This window comes from Fusarium redolens (genome assembly GCF_020744475.1).
Source record: "Fusarium redolens strain MPI-CAGE-AT-0023 chromosome Unknown BKA55scaffold_9, whole genome shotgun sequence".
Lineage (NCBI taxonomy): Eukaryota > Fungi > Ascomycota > Sordariomycetes > Hypocreales > Nectriaceae > Fusarium > Fusarium redolens.
In genome coordinates, this window is record NW_025763672.1 from 930,331 (window position 1) to 945,533 (window position 15,203).

Genomic DNA, 15,203 nt, shown 5'->3' on the forward strand with positions numbered 1-15,203 from the left:
GATATACCCAACATGGCGCATCTTTTAAATCCCCTCGCAACGACATCTCAGATCTACCACAAATCTTCATTCTCATCTTTACCCAAAGATCTCCAAGACACAATCTTTATCACTTCACAATGCCTCACACAAGCTGCTGGTCAGCTGCTAGAGCTTCCTCAGTCCGTCACTGCGCAGGCCAACGTCATTCTGGCGCGGTATTGGCTTGTTGACTCTCCAATGGCCAATGAATTTATTGTAAGACCAAACCTGGGGATATATCTCTCAACTTTATTTGACGATACTAACTCGTGCTCATAGGACACATCTGCTGCTGCTCTGTACCTAGTTGCTAAAATGGGACCTCAACCCAGGTCATCGCGCGACATATCAAATGTTTACGCCTACCTATTATCAGAGAGTTCGTTCTTCTTACAGACTCCGGGAAGTCCAAAGAATGACCCAAGGTCGTACTATGTATCTGAAGCAGACTACCACGCCTTCCAGACTCGCATCCTTGCCATTGAAGCTCGCATTCTTTACACCCTCTCTTTCGACACACACGTCTCGTTACCTCATCCACTTGCCGTTACTTACCTTCAGACACTCGATTTTCTTGCGCAACCTAAATCTATCATCTCTCTACGTACCATTCAATATCTGAATGCAGCTCTCCTCTCACCACAGATGTTGTATCTTACTCACCAACCTCATGCGCTAGCTACGGCTGCTATCTACAACGCGGCTCGCGATGTGGGTGCAAAGATGCCAGAGTGTGAATGGTGGGAGGTTTTCGATGTCGACCGAGAAGAGCTTGGATTCCTTGTTGTCGGAATGCGAAGCGTGGAAAACTACCTTCGCAAGATCAAAGAAGATATGCCGGATCTAAGCGTGGGCATGCCTACGCGAAAGTCGATAGATATCGAGCTGCAAAGGAGGGGCGTGGGAGGTGGGAATGATACTGCCGAGGTTGACGAAGAGCAACAACTTATGGACATGATGGACAGCAGATGATCGCGTGCCTTAATCTTTTTGACTCTGCGGTCGGTATCGGATTCGGTCCTGATGCAGCAACCTTGAAAAAGGGCGCCACTGTTTCGCGTGTCGCATGTCAGACAAGACACGACCAATGAGCTGGTGCATGCAGCTGTGGTTCTGCATATTCAAGGTCGATTTTTGAGAGCATCAGGCCATTATCGTGAGTCTCACTGGCTACAGTCAGCCCGGCGGAACGGAAATGACAATCGATGGTCAAGTCAATGGATCAATTGCGACGGTGTGGCATATCAAAAGCCGAATGTGGCCTCAATAAGCAATTTGCAAAAGTCTGGAATCAGCCACGAGGAATCAACGAGAGAGGAAATAATGCAGGAAGAAAAATATATGCGGGCGACAACAATACACCATGCATGTGTATGCGTGACACTTTGCCAGCCGGGTTTCTGGTAATCGCGTCTATAATACCATCTCTATCAAGTCAAGATACAACCAAAGTGACACTTGGCCTCATTTTCTTACGTCTCCGTGACCCAACTCACGGTTCTAGAATTCATATACAGCATACACTATTACGTTTCACCCCGCGATGCACAATCTCAAGCGGCAGAGGCGGTTACTCTCAGACGCACATAGTTAAAATCAACCGCCAATTCACCCATAAAACCTGCATGGTCAAGTTCAAAGCTCCATCAACCAAGCTTCTGCCGTGTTATTAGTGACATGCGGTGAAGACAAACTAGACTGTGGACCCTCAGGGCACTCTTGTACCCCAATCAGCCTCAAGGGCATCGTGGAGTTGAGTGCGGGGGATTTGAAGAACTAGCGCTGCCCTCCACCACTGGCGTCTGTTGGGAACTGCTCTCAACGTTACAACAAAGTATCGTGAAACTTGGGAATGATGTAAGTCGTAACCGCGTACCGGTAACGAGGCGTTCAAAGAATGGGGTACAGGATCCATTACAGCCCTGAATATTTGATCTCCAGTCAAGTGACAATGACAACTATCGTGTACAGTATACGTAACTGTGCATGCTAACTGATTAGCAAATGCCCTCTTTTCTGCAATGCTATCTTGTCTTGTTGCCGAAGATATGAGACACATTATCTGGGTAGAGCCTCTTGTTCAACCGTCCTACCAGCGGTAAAGCCAATATCAGGAATAGCCTCCAGTTAGACAAATCGATCTGACATAACGCCCCAAAAACCTTATCTTTCCGCGTACAAAAGCATAAAAAGAAGGCTAGAAAATTCTCATGATAGCCAACTACCTATTCGGGGACAAGCAGTCGAGAGTGCAGTAAATCAGGGGGAGGCCCGGTTAGCACGGAGTGCGAGGATATCCGTTGCCGCAAAGCAAAGCGCCCAATTGAAGCGCGAGTAAATTATCCCATTGGAGCGAGCTCCGATCGACAAGGTCATCCCGCGGCTTTTTCTGAAATCTTAGGTGAGGCGAGAAATCGGGCTTGTTGATTGGTTCGATGGACAGGATAGGAAACCCTAGAAATCTGCAGTTGGTTTTCTAGAAGGACGTCTCTTTTTCGCCCGTCTTAGCCGGTCACTGGAATTTATTGTGGTTCTTTTATGGGATTTAAGAACGGGAATAGTTACAAGATCAGATTACGTGACTAAAGATGAGTAAGAAAAAAAGAGCCGGTCTCGGTGGAAGACATGGAAGTGGCAGTAACTTCAGAATCATCAACTGTTACACGGCCTTGGAGACCCCCATTCTCTGGAGCATGCACGGAGAAGACGGAAACAGGGGTGCACTAGTTAGTTATTGTCAGAGTTGGTGTGTGCACCCTCTAGTAGGCTTCACATCGTGGGGCAAAGCTGAGGGTGTTGTTGTTTGGTCCTGAAAAGGAAGAAAGAAAATGGCTCACTCTGTTTAGTTTCGTGGAGCATCAACAGGCAAGGCACATCGTGGAGATGACGAGATACGTATCTTCAATCGCGAAAGGTATATTAGGGCACCTCGGCCTCTTTCTCTAAACCTACCTACCCTTACTCTTCTCTATCTCACACTCTTCCACTGTCCATTTCCTCACTTACACACAAACGAAACCACCATATTCACAATGTCTGATTCCGTCACTCCCCAGACCCCTTCCCACTTCGGTGAGAACAAGGGCATCAAGTTCACCTTCAAGACTGGCAACGCCCGTTACCAATGTGTTCTTCAGGACCGAGCTCACTAGTATGTTAAGCCTTCTTACTCTAACTTCAGCCTCAAGCAAAGTACTAACCATCCCTCAGTGAGCGCACCAAGGCTTCCCGCCAGAACTCTACCGACTCTGTCTCCTCAAACGAGTCTATCAAGACTGAGAAGTCTTCCCACTAAATACGCATGGGACAATGGCGCCCTTGATAGCCCTCAATCATAAAGAGGATCAACGGTGACCAGAACAAACAATCAAAATGGGGGGAGTTTATTATACCACATTTATCTGGCATTAGCGACGGTTTTACAGGGACATTTGGCGTCTCAATGAATCAAACAATCTTTTAACTGTTACTTTACTATCTCGTTATTTGTGCTGTGCTGTGCTGAATGTGAATGTGAAGGTCATGAACGTATACTTGGTCGCATCTCAATACCAAGACTGGGAGTATTCTCATCTCTGGGCAAACAAGCATTTCACCCAGTGAGAGCATCCAAATGACAAACAGACATTCAGATTGTCAGGTTCATCTGCAAGATCCCGAATGCCAAGTTTTTCCAAGTCGCACTCGGTCACTACAAAAAGAATCGCGGACCCGACCCCGTATCTCTCGGTGTCTCGCCTTTTCACCTGGATGGATCAAAACTAATTACTGTACTCCACCGTCTCAGGATCGATCCTCTTTCGCCGTTGGGATCAGGAACGAATGTCCGAATCAGTGAGTTGTGCTTATCCACAGCGGACTTCGGACCCAATGGTGATAAGTCGGAGGTCGGTGGCTTTGAGTTCCGGCGGCTGAAGGCGAATGAGGTCGGGAGCCCGTGAGATGCGACCTCCGCCAGGCGGCCAGATTGGATCGGAAGACTCAGCCGGGCCGTCAGCTCCAACAATTCATTATGATCGGTAGCTTCGGATATATACACTCTTGTCTCATCTCACTTATTTAGACCACTATAAACCGGCAGCTGTCGACCTCAGCCATTCAACAGGCTCATTGAGGGATTGAGGGGAAAGCCAAAGTCGTACGCCATGTACGACAACATCCCGCCAGGCGTCGTCATATCGTACCTGGCTAACAAACCGATGAACCATGCTCGGCTCTGCAACAGAGCCAGGCTGACTCGAGCAACAGGCAATAAGTTCCGACAATCGGTGCCGCGCAATCAAATTACCAGACAGCCATATAAGAGACGGCCAATCTCACGTACTCGTAATAGGCTCGTCTTACTATACTTTGCGTCCAGCACTAACCACGAATACAATGACGTTTCAAAGGCAGCAGAGTTTCAGGGGCTTGTTCATTGACGCTTATCGCGAACTGACTTTGGTGGGTGAACAGTAGAACAGAATAGGCAAGATTTCTCGAAATGTCTAGTTTTCTCTTTTTCCATTTGGGCGCGGCCAAGCCAAGCGCGTGATGGTAGGTCGCTTGTTACTCGGTACTGTAATGCATATCACACATCACATCGCATCACATCACGCGCCGTCCGCAAGCGTCGATCGAGAGAATTGATGTTGATTCTGATCTGACAAGATAAAGAAGAATTGAGGATTATAGAGATGTAATCAGATGAAAGAATTGTTATTTGAAACAATAGTATTGCTATACTTTTGTGTTACTTGGCTGTCAAAGTCAAAGAATCCTAAGCACAGCCCACTTTCACTTCTCAGCTGGACAGAATGTGCGAGTAAGTCCGAATCTGAGTCGTAGTCGTAGTCGCAGTCACAATTGATTGATACTGAACTTAATAGGCTTGTTTAAATGCTCCTTATCCCACCTCTTACGTCAATTTCTCTTCTACTCCTTCTACTGAACAGTTTCTTCTGAGCCTACCTCAAGCTCCTTTCTTTGTATTCCACTGTCACTCTCACTCGTTGTTTGTGTAGCTGTTGGATCTGCAATTCACTTACGTACGTACGACGTGCTCGACTATTTCTGTCGCTTTTTGAGAGAGGATGCCTCATCCTCTGGTGGCTACCGGTATGTAAATCATCAATTCACAGCGCCACACTCCATTATCTCCATGATTTATCCACCAATTTCACTGTCATCCAGTCTTTTGGTTATCATCCATCCCTGCATTCATCATCTTTACTGCTCACTCAGGCCAAGCCCATGGATGTTGATTACCCCGCGTCCAGGCTTGCGAATCATAGTGCACGCCTCGCCTGTGTCTGCCTGAGCTGAGGCCAAAAAGCGTCGCCTGAGCCACAGTCAGTTCTAGTCCCGAGGCTGCCTGTGGCAAATACAGATGCCAGAAGCAGCACGAGGCCTACGCAAGCTCAAACTTCCCCTTGATTTGCCTCCAAATCCTCCAATTTATTCGTTGCTTCTGCTTTTACTTTTCTTATTCTAGTTTCTGGAAAGCTCTATTTTTGCATTTGTGTTTTGTGTCTTGTGAAAAGGGAGACTTTCCTGTCTTCGTTCTGTTTGCTCGCTTGACAGCTCTCACTCCACTCCACTTAACATCACAACACATCCATTTTCACACCTCTCTTTTTCTCTTCCATCTTCAGTCTCTCTGCAGACTTGAGAAACAATGCCTAACCATGTTGTACTGGCATCAGGTGCCGTAGTCGCCGTTTCGGTCGCTGTCGCCACCGCTGTTGCCATTTTCGAGTCGCCAGAAGTGCGACGATACGCCGACGATGTTCGCAGGAGGATAGCTTTCGCCCTGTACTCTATGGGCGAGGGCATCCAACCTCCCCACCGTGAGCCGAGATTCAATAGACCTGAGGATGCCGATGGCTTCTTCGAATCCCGCCGTGGTGCTGGTGCCGAAGCCGGAGTTGACGCCGATGAGGAAACTCGCCGACGACAACGTGAGGAGCTGCTTTATTGGAACTCGGTCATGTTGGAGAAGCAAGAGAGGGAACAGAAGGACAAGGAAACCGACGAGAAACCCCCCGCGACTACAGATTCATCACGACGAGGTTCTTCATTTGACGACTTCCTTCGTCAGGACGAGGGTGCTGAACGAGGCGCTTATGTCTTTAACACTGGAGCCGATACCCGCGCAGTGGATGACGGTCTGCGACGTCGTGGCGATGGTTCTCGCGGCTTCTCTTCTCTCTACACCAACCCCTTTGCCGACGAGCACAACATTGATCACGACGAACTGAACGATGATATCGAGCAAAGCCGCCATATTTCTCCTGCCCAAGATGAAATTTCCGATATCTACAGCGCCACTACCCAGGACCGAGATGAGAAGCCCGCCGCTCTTATCGACACTGACCCCACCCCCGCCCTTTCTGAGACAGCTTCTTCCGCCACCCTTGAGCGTGAAATCGGTGTCGACGAGTACATGACTGCTGGACAAGAGGACCGCGATGAGGCTTATGCCTCCATTCAGGCCTGGGCGCAAAACACCAGCCCCGATTTCTACTCCCCTCTTCCCGTTACTCCCAGCGCTCCCATGTCTGAGCCTGAAATCATCAGCGACGATGGCATGGTGACACCCACCGACTCTGTGTCTCTTGTCGGCTCCGGGGATGACATCGCTAATGATGCGCAATCATCTCGTGAGGGTGAGAACGGCCGCTACTTCGATGTCATGAGCGAGAGCTCTGGCATGGCTACGCCCGCTAGCTGGTCTGAGGTTGGCAGCGTCATCAGCGAGAGCGACGTCCACATTCCTGTGCACCAATAAACTCTGTCCTGTGGGAGTTTTAAAAATCATTCAAGTCGGAATATAGGTAGGAAAGCCAGCTGTGTAGGAGCAGGAAATTGTTTTGGGAATTATATAGCAGACGTATACAGACGTTTATTAGGGTCTGACTTCTTGGGTTTTCTTTCTGTCTTGGAGTTGGAGTTCAGGTTGCAGTAGCAAACTTATATCCTTAGCACCTGGCTAATCTCGTTTCTTTAACAAAATCTATCGACATATCTGTCTCTACTTGCCATCATGTGTGAACTTCTTATATGCATCTGTACATCATTTGTCAACGCCTATATCCCATGTGCATCTGTATATATACTACGACTCAAGATTCTCCTTGTAATCGCCCCAAAGTTGCTCAACCGGCCGTCCAACCAATTCGGTCCAGAACGGCTTCTCCTCATATCTCTGAATCCGCAACTTCTCATTCAAGCGGCGAATTGTCCCCTTTCCAAACCGCTCCTCCAAGTAGTCCAGGAAGTAGGCCGTCTGCTGATAGCCAGCGTCCCACTTTCCATTGCTATCGCGTTTCCAGTGAGGAGGACTGAGAAGGCAGTGAAGCCGCACCCAGTCTGCGATGCCTTCGATCAGACCGCCAGGGCAAGTTCCATGACCGTTGTACTGGAGGCAGTGTACGAGCTCATGAGTGAGCACGCCGTTGATCTCTTCTGTACGGCGAGATATGGGGTGGATGTTGGCGATATACTCGACTGAGAAGTGAATCTCCTTATGATCGCTGTCAAGGTCAGAGCCAGTGGTGTAAGCTACGCCCGACATGCTACGAAGGATCACCGTAACAGATCGTGTTGTTGGGATTGTTGTGGTAGGACACGTGGGCGATTCATAAAGAAGCGCCAGTACATGCTGGGCCGCCTTGGCAAGGCATTCTGCAGCATTGACGGAACTAAGGAAGACCGCAGCACCGGGGTGAGAGAGGTCGCGACATTCAAGACGTAGCTTGGGGACCTTGAACTTGCCGGCGCCGGGAATATCGGGGCCATTCCGTGGGCCGGAGGGAGTGGGTACTTGGATCGCCGGTGTCATGATCGGAGCCCGGGTGAAGATTGACGCGGGGGTTGGAAAGGGAGTGACTGGGGGAAGATGAGGCATATATAAGTGCTTGGTGATGAATCAGGGAGAGGGTTTAAGACGGGTGAACCGCGATTTTGATGTTAGGGGTTGGAGTTTCACGAGATGTTGAAGTTAGATGAGGATGGAATGTAACGGAGGGGTAAGATCAGACTAGAAATGGAGGCTTGCTGGGTGAAGATGAAAACGGCAGTGTAATGCGATCATAGAAATGTCAGATAATCAGATAATCGAGCCTGAAAAGGTAGAAGGAGAACAGCTCATGCGTGTTACTGAGATATCATGGGTAAAGTAAACAATCAATGATGAGGCTGTATCATGATTGAGATGACCCCTCAGTAGAATTGAACAGGGGTATCAAATTAGTGGCTCGTGTACCTTGTAAAGCTCTGGAAGGCCCCACGATGCTCTGTACAACACAGTGGAGTAGCTTGTAGGCAGTTGCAGCAAAGCTTGGCGGGCCGTCAATCCATTCGCTCTTCCACATTCTTCGCCGGGGCAACTGCGGCAACCTCGTTCGGGTAGATTGTTTTTCTTCACACTTGCTGCGCCCGACATTGACATTGACACCCAACCACATGATAACAGCAAAACCATACCTAAGTAATAGAGTATAGTTTTAAGAAAATCTATTGCGTTTTTAAAGGAAAAGCGTAATTAAAAGCATATTGGGCATCACTCTCTATCTAGAAGACACTTTGGGGGTCAATAGTCCTATTCGAATACAGTGTTTAAGATGCACTTTTGGGCTCTGCGGCAGATTACAGCAAACATCTGGGGGTGAGCCAGCTCCATCAGCTCGCGCGATTGGCTACAGTATCTACCTACCTACACAAATTGGATACCCGTATTCGCCTTTAGTGCCACAACCATAACATCAACATAACAAACAACAACAACTAAAAAGAGCTCTCTCACACTCTCAATGCGCACTTTCAGCTAAAGCGATTCTTCTGTTTCGCTCTGCCGCCTACGGACTGTCTCGCAATTAAAGTCACAGGTATGCGAACATGCGCTTTCCCCCCCCTGTTTAATTTCCGGACAACACCATAGCCAGCGCATCACCATGATACCCCTTCAGAAGAGGGGAGAGCTACTTTATCCCACTTCGCGTGGCCTGCGCGTCTCACTCAACCCCTCATTGAATCTTCATCCTGATCGCGACTAATGCCGTTTTACTTTACAGATTCGTCATAGATACACTCATGGCCGACACAAAACTTACCGACCAGCAGGTCGCTGACCTGAACACCATCCTGCGCGGCGACGGAAGTCTTGACTCGAAGGTCCAATATGTCACAATTATCAAATCGGGCATCAAACAACACAATGTCCCTGAAACGAGCGTCCCCCAGCTTTTCGATGGTTTGCGCGCAGCTACTACCTCGCAGCATGCCGCTCTGGTAAACGCTGGTTTCACTGCCCTGAATCATCTCCTCACACGCCTCTCTCGACAAGACCCCAAGCTCTTATCTAAAGAAGCTGCGCGAACTTTGCCAATTGTCGTCGAGAAGCTCGGCGATCACAAAGACAAGTTCCGTTCCCTCGCTTCGCACTCACTCGTTACTCTATATGCGGTTGCTCCAGCAGATGTCGAACGGTTTGTTCGAAACTCAGCTATGAACGGAAAGAACCCCAGAGCAAAGGAAACCTCCATGAGTTGGCTACTACAAGTAAGTACAACCACACCTGCTGCACCCAATCGGGTGTGCTAACGGAGTACAGATGCATAAGGAGAACGGCCTACCTTTCCGAGGTTACGTCCCTGTACTTATGGAACTTCTCGAGGACGCTGATGGTATGGTACGAGATGCGGCCAAAAATACCGTCATTGAACTTTTCCGAGCCGCGCCAAATGCTGCCAAATCCGATCTTAAGCGACAACTCAAGAACTTCAAGGTACGGCCTGCAATTGAGCAAGCTATCGTCAAGGAGCTTGCTCCAACGTCTGGTCGCCCAGAGACCCCTGCTGCCGAAGCCGCTGCTCCAGCATCTCGTCCAGCTCTTTCGGCCAGTACTTCGTCAGTAGCAGCCGAGCGCCCTATCACTCCGGGAATCGATACAAAGCCAGAAACTCTTGAACCCTTGTACGTCAACACAAACCGCGAGCTCGACGACATATTTAAGGAAATGGCGTGGTTTTTTGAGGGTAAAGAGTCGGAACAGAATTGGCTGAAGCGAGAAAATTCCGTCCATAAACTTCGAAGACTCAACGTGGGCAACGTTCCGTCTGATTTCCCAGATACCTTCCTTGTTGGAGTTAAGAGCATGTTGGATGGTATCATCAAGGCAATTACCTCTTTGAGAACCAGTCTATGCAAGGAGGGTTGTGCTCTTATCCAGGAGATGGCTAATACGTTTGGTCCTGCAATGGACCCCATGGTTGAACTGCTAATGCAATGCTTTGTCAAGCTTGCTGCAGGAACAAAGAAGATCAGCTCTCAGCTTGCCAACGTGACGGTTGATACGATTCTGAGCAAGGTTTCATACACTCCACGCTTGATGCAGCACATCTGGATGGCTTGCCAGGACAAGAACGTTGCGCCGAGAACTTACGCTACAGGCTGGCTCAAGACCATCCTCAAGAAGGAAGCTCAGCACAAGCATCACGTCGAGCATACAGGTGGTGTGGAATTAATCGAGAAGTGCATCAAGAAGGGCCTGGCTGATGCTAACCCTGCTGTAAGAGAGAAGATGCGATCAACATTTTGGGCCTTCTGGGGAATCTGGCCTGCAAAAGCAGATGCGTAAGTTGACTTTACTGCCGTTTCTGTCATTTTTATGGCTAACACGAATTAGCATTATGGCCGATTTGGATGGAACCGCACAGAAACTCTTGAACAAGGACCCTAGCAATCCTCATTCGCCTAAGAAGGGAGAGACGGCTGCACGACCTGGATTGGGATTGTCCAAGAGCACAATGGGCTCTAGCAAGCCAAGTATTCGAGAGGCTATGATGGCTCAACGAAAGGCAAACGCAGCAAAGAACCTCCCAGCTCGACCGGGTTCAGCTATGGCTCACCTTTCGCCCGTGAAAACAACCACTTCCAGCACGTCAACTACAGCAAGCAAACCATCAGGAACCCGAACTCGTCCAGAAACTGGGGGCATGTCAGGTGCTCCAATGCGGCCAGCAAGGAGGCGGCCAGAAATGGCGGCGCGTCCTGCGACGGCGGGCCCCTACTCTGTGCGAGACATGGATGCTGGAAGTCCTGAAAGTATCAGGTCTAAGACACCCAAACCCCGAGAGACCACGCCTAAGAGAACTGCTCCTCGAACACGACCTGGGCATGCATCACATGCTAGTGAATCCAGTCTTGCATCGCCTACGTCCGTGAGGTCAGGCACCAAGCCAGCGGCTTCACCCCGCACGAGTCCTACAAAGTTGAAGCAATCACAATCTGCCATGCTGCCGATGAGCAGCCCCTCAAGGGCAAATGAGGACTTCACTCTTGTTGTTCCAAACATGGCCAATTTGAAGGCTATGCAGAAGCCTGCACCAGAGCCTCATCAAAGGGCTCCTCAGGCTCCTCAAGAGATTCCCTCAGAATTAACCACTCCTGTGCTCGAGGATTCACCACACATTGTTCCACAGGCTACCCAAGAGGCTGCGCCAATCTCAGAGCCAGAGACAACCCTTGAACCAGCGCTTGAAACCTTAGCCCAGCCCGCAGATCAACCTATGGAGGAGATTGCTGAGCCTCATGTGGCCGTCTCAGACCCCGTGGTTGAGCCTACGCCTCAGCCATCAGACTCTATGCCAGCGGAACCTGTTTCAGGAGCACCTGGCTCGACACTGCAAGTGTATGAAGACCCGTTCACTGATGAGCAGCCCTCTCCAAAGCCGACCTTCAACGTTCCTGTGCTGGAAGACAAACCCATCAATGCTGATGCGGCCCACCTGCCCAATGCTCGTGCTCAATCCCCTGTGACGCAAGACGTAGAATTCCCTGAGAGGACAAAGCAAAGCTCACGGCTGCTCGAAAGCGGTATCACCAGGGTCAAGGCAAAGACTCTTGATGTGCATGGATTCCGAAAATTGCAGTCCCTTTTGCGTGATACCAAGGGCATCTTTACCGATGATAAGTTCGAGGCTCTATTGATTGGACTCTTCCAATACCTTGAGGACCCTTTGTCCGGAGTGAGCACCGAAAAGGCTCAGGATATCAAAGCTCAGATCCTTGCTACAATCAGGCTACTCCTCCGAAAGGAACGTGACAACTTCCAGCCTCATGTGTCCAGGGGTCTTGAATCGCTCCTTGAGACACGCAGTGCTTATGATATCCGTGCTCATATTGTCAGTGGCGTTGAGGTCTTGGCTGATGAACTCGTCACTATTGGCGATGGCTCTGAGATTGTTGTTGTCCTGACAAAGCGTCTTCAAAATGTTGATAGCTCTACTGCTGAGGGCAGCCGTATGCTCAGCACCGGAATGCACGTGTTGCGAAGCCTGCTTGACAAGAGACCCAACTTTGTCCCTACTAATACTGAACTGGGTCAACTGGCTAGTCTTGCCGGTCGATGCCTTGTTTCTACAGACTCTGGTGTTCGTATGGATGCTGTCCAGCTTTGCGTTGCTCTGCACTCAAGGGTAGGTGAGCAGGTCTTCTGGAATGCCCTGAAGGATGTTCAGGATGACCCCAAGAGCTTGATTACCTACTACATTGTCAAGAGACAGCGGGAGCAGACTCCTACAATTGCTGCCTAAGGAAACATGGTGGCTCTAAGCAATCATCAGATGGAGTTAAGGAGACATTTCATAGGTCAGGCGTCGGTTGCCGGAATTTCATTAGGGGCGGATGGTATGGTATAATGGTACGGGATGGCGATGTCAAAAGCAAGGGCGAGTCATAAAAGGTGTCAAGTTTCACTTCCATGATGCACTGGCGGCAAAATCGACGTGTTTGGTTTCACATTCTTGAGTTGTGGCTATTGAATAGTCTAGTTGCTATGCTTTAATGCCCTGAGTTGCTTGTACGTTTGTACATTTAGCTATTTGTAATTACTTGCACATTTTATATACGAGACATTGGCCATTGCTTGTTTAGCACAACTTTAACATTATGAGTCTTTGATGCCCGAAGAATATATATATATACATACATAGTGTACATATATTGGACTAGAAATGAGGAAACATCTGAACCCATGCTGGTGATATATACACTCCAGCAGGAGAGTGTCTCAAACTGAAAAAGGACTCGAAAACAACATAAACTCTGGCAGCCATGTAGACAAACAAGGCAAGCCAGAATGCGACATAAGTCAGTAGCCAAGTTGTTCCATCAGTCCTCACAGCTGTAGCGAGTACTGCCATGACGAAGTACAACACCAACGCACCCGCAATATAGAGACAACTTATCTTCCACATCAGATGCTCGACATAGTTGGGAAAGGTCCAGTTCCATGCTGACAGATGAACGCCGCCATAGATGCCGGACAGAAGCAGCGCAAGACCAGCGAGCCACGGGAATTGCTGGAAGAAGCCCAGAAGGCCAAAGACCCCTTCACTTTCTGTGAAGACGCTGAAGTTGATATTCAGGTTTCTTTTGCCTTCGCTGAAAGGCATGGTTCTGTACGCAGGGTCGAGAACTGGCTTGAACTCTGGTAGTCGAGCGAGGAAGAGATCTTGGCCAGCTTGAGGTCCAGCATCATCTTGGGGACTTATCATCTCAAAGTCCCAGGCGATGCGATTCACCTTGACAAAACTCGCTGTTTTGAGAAGGGCCTCGCGGTCGTGGAATGGAAAGGTTGACAAGATGGCGTCCCAGCGATTGAGGAACTGCTCTGATAGTACAAGAGGTATATGTGCAAACTCTGAGTGATATAAGAGTCCAGAGGGTAGGATATCTCCAGGCCACATCTGCAGCCCTGGCTCTGGCTTTACCCAAGGCCCTGATCGTGGATTCGCCCAGGTATCAGGTAGTCTTTCATACGCCGGAGGTCTTGCTAATCTTCGCATCCAAGACCAACCTATCCAGTTTCGAGAGGATGACTCGGGAGTTTCTTCAAGAAGTTGCATCTCTTCTACTCTTGAGACATCATGAAAGTTAATTCTAAAAGGTTTCGGTGTGACCCAGTCTGGCTGCATCAAGCTGCGCTTCCTTAGAGGAGGCGGTTGGTCTGGATGTTGTTGAGGGAACAATGCCAGTCTCGTTGACATGTTGGGGTAGAATTGCCGTTGAACCAAGAGAGCTACATCCTCTTTAAAATCTCCTGGGTTTATAATCTCAGGATCCAAGACATTCAGAGGTTTCTGGTATTGATATTAGTCAATAATCAACCTCGAGGCACATTCAACATACCCTAAACCAACACAAGTAAAGAAATATCGCACACACATGAACCATAGTGTGAACCTCTAACGAGCTGAGAGGCAGGTTCTTGATCTTCCTCGCAATGCATTGCATGACCATCCATATGACCTGCATGAGCACCAGGATCTTCTGGAAGTAATCTGCTTTACTTTTGTCGTCGATCTTCTTTGATATCGGGATCCAGTGCCCTCTCTCCGCAAGGCAGGTCACCGTTCGTGGGCTCAAGCGTACTGAATATGGTCGTTCCATTGATTCGAACAACCGAAAAGCCTTGTTATGAAGATCGGGGAAGGACAGGATATCGTCGATGTTGACTCGAACACGTACCGAACCAGGCTGAGGCTGAGTAAACAGAATCTATAAATATTAGCTGCAGGCTCAGGTGTTGGTTGGCCAAGACACTAGATTTGGAGATTGATAGACATGCTTCCCCTCTTCTCCTGCAGTTGAGTAATGTATGACATCGCGCCTTCAATATGATAGGTAGGGGTAGTTGCGTGGGATATATACGATCAATAGTCTTGGATAATATGGTGTTGATATATGTTACAAACCCGACAAAACTGGCATCAACAAGGGCATGAAAGAGATACAACCATCACCCTCATCAGAGAGCATGAAGAGTATAAAGAGCCGTCCTACCGAAAAAGAATCTCTGACCCCTTTTCATCAACGTACAAAGATAACCAATACTCCCCCCTGCCTGCCGTAAACCATCCTCAAACCACCATCACCAAAGGCACAAGAAATTTGCCAAAGTAGCCACAGCCAAGCAAACAAATAAGCGTGAGAGAAAAAGAATTGGATATCATTAAATGTCCTGGCACAAAAAACGCCCTGCGGGTTGGATGACATATGCAAGCAAACCCAGCCTGGGAGCTTGAAAATCCAACAGTGCCCGAGTAATCTTTTCATGACAACCTAGATCGTGTTCGTTCGTTGGGAGCGAAGCCCAAGAATCCATGACTCGGAGGTCTCGTTAAAAAGTTGATACAGTC

The 15,203-nt window shown here is 48.8% G+C and overlaps 6 protein-coding genes across 6 annotated transcripts; 4 read left to right on the forward strand and 2 right to left on the reverse strand.

Annotated features, from left to right (window-relative positions):
* Positions 1-12: 12 nt before the first annotated feature.
* On the forward strand, positions 13-993 carry BKA55DRAFT_690927 (cyclin-like protein; the record flags this gene model as incomplete). The annotated part of the gene is made up of 2 exons (XM_046199583.1): positions 13-237; positions 301-993. 2 exons carry the CDS (start codon positions 13-15, stop codon positions 991-993), a joined length of 918 nt encoding a protein of 305 aa, XP_046048607.1.
* Positions 994-3,053: 2,060 nt separating this feature from the next.
* On the forward strand, positions 3,054-3,316 carry BKA55DRAFT_690928 (uncharacterized protein; the record flags this gene model as incomplete). Its single annotated transcript, XM_046199584.1, has 2 exons — positions 3,054-3,172; positions 3,232-3,316. 2 exons carry the CDS (start codon positions 3,054-3,056, stop codon positions 3,314-3,316), a joined length of 204 nt encoding a protein of 67 aa, XP_046048608.1.
* A 1,420-nt stretch (positions 3,317-4,736) lies between these two features.
* Positions 4,737-6,954, forward strand: BKA55DRAFT_386767 (uncharacterized protein). The gene is made up of 3 exons (XM_046185989.1): positions 4,737-4,825; positions 4,890-5,118; positions 5,706-6,954. The coding sequence occupies exons 2-3, from the start codon at positions 5,094-5,096 to the stop codon at positions 6,788-6,790; spliced, it is 1,110 nt and encodes a 369-aa protein (XP_046048609.1). The 5' UTR covers positions 4,737-4,825; positions 4,890-5,093; the 3' UTR covers positions 6,791-6,954.
* A 163-nt stretch (positions 6,955-7,117) lies between these two features.
* On the reverse strand, positions 7,118-7,843 carry BKA55DRAFT_594684 (uncharacterized protein; the record flags this gene model as incomplete). Its single annotated transcript, XM_046195700.1, has 1 exon — positions 7,118-7,843. The coding sequence occupies one exon, from the start codon at positions 7,841-7,843 to the stop codon at positions 7,118-7,120; it is 726 nt and encodes a 241-aa protein (XP_046048610.1).
* An 872-nt stretch (positions 7,844-8,715) lies between these two features.
* Positions 8,716-12,924, forward strand: BKA55DRAFT_616339 (clasp N terminal-domain-containing protein). The gene is made up of 4 exons (XM_046196714.1): positions 8,716-8,888; positions 9,075-9,561; positions 9,614-10,635; positions 10,688-12,924. Exons 2-4 carry the CDS (start codon positions 9,094-9,096, stop codon positions 12,594-12,596), a joined length of 3,399 nt encoding a protein of 1,132 aa, XP_046048611.1. The 5' UTR covers positions 8,716-8,888; positions 9,075-9,093; the 3' UTR covers positions 12,597-12,924.
* Positions 12,804-14,664, reverse strand: BKA55DRAFT_386883 (uncharacterized protein). Its single transcript, XM_046185990.1, has 2 exons — positions 14,194-14,664; positions 12,804-14,144 (listed from the first exon to the last, which is right to left on the reverse strand). Exons 1-2 carry the CDS (start codon positions 14,452-14,454, stop codon positions 13,011-13,013), a joined length of 1,395 nt encoding a protein of 464 aa, XP_046048612.1. The 5' UTR covers positions 14,455-14,664; the 3' UTR covers positions 12,804-13,010.
* Between the last annotated feature and the right edge of the window lie 539 nt (positions 14,665-15,203).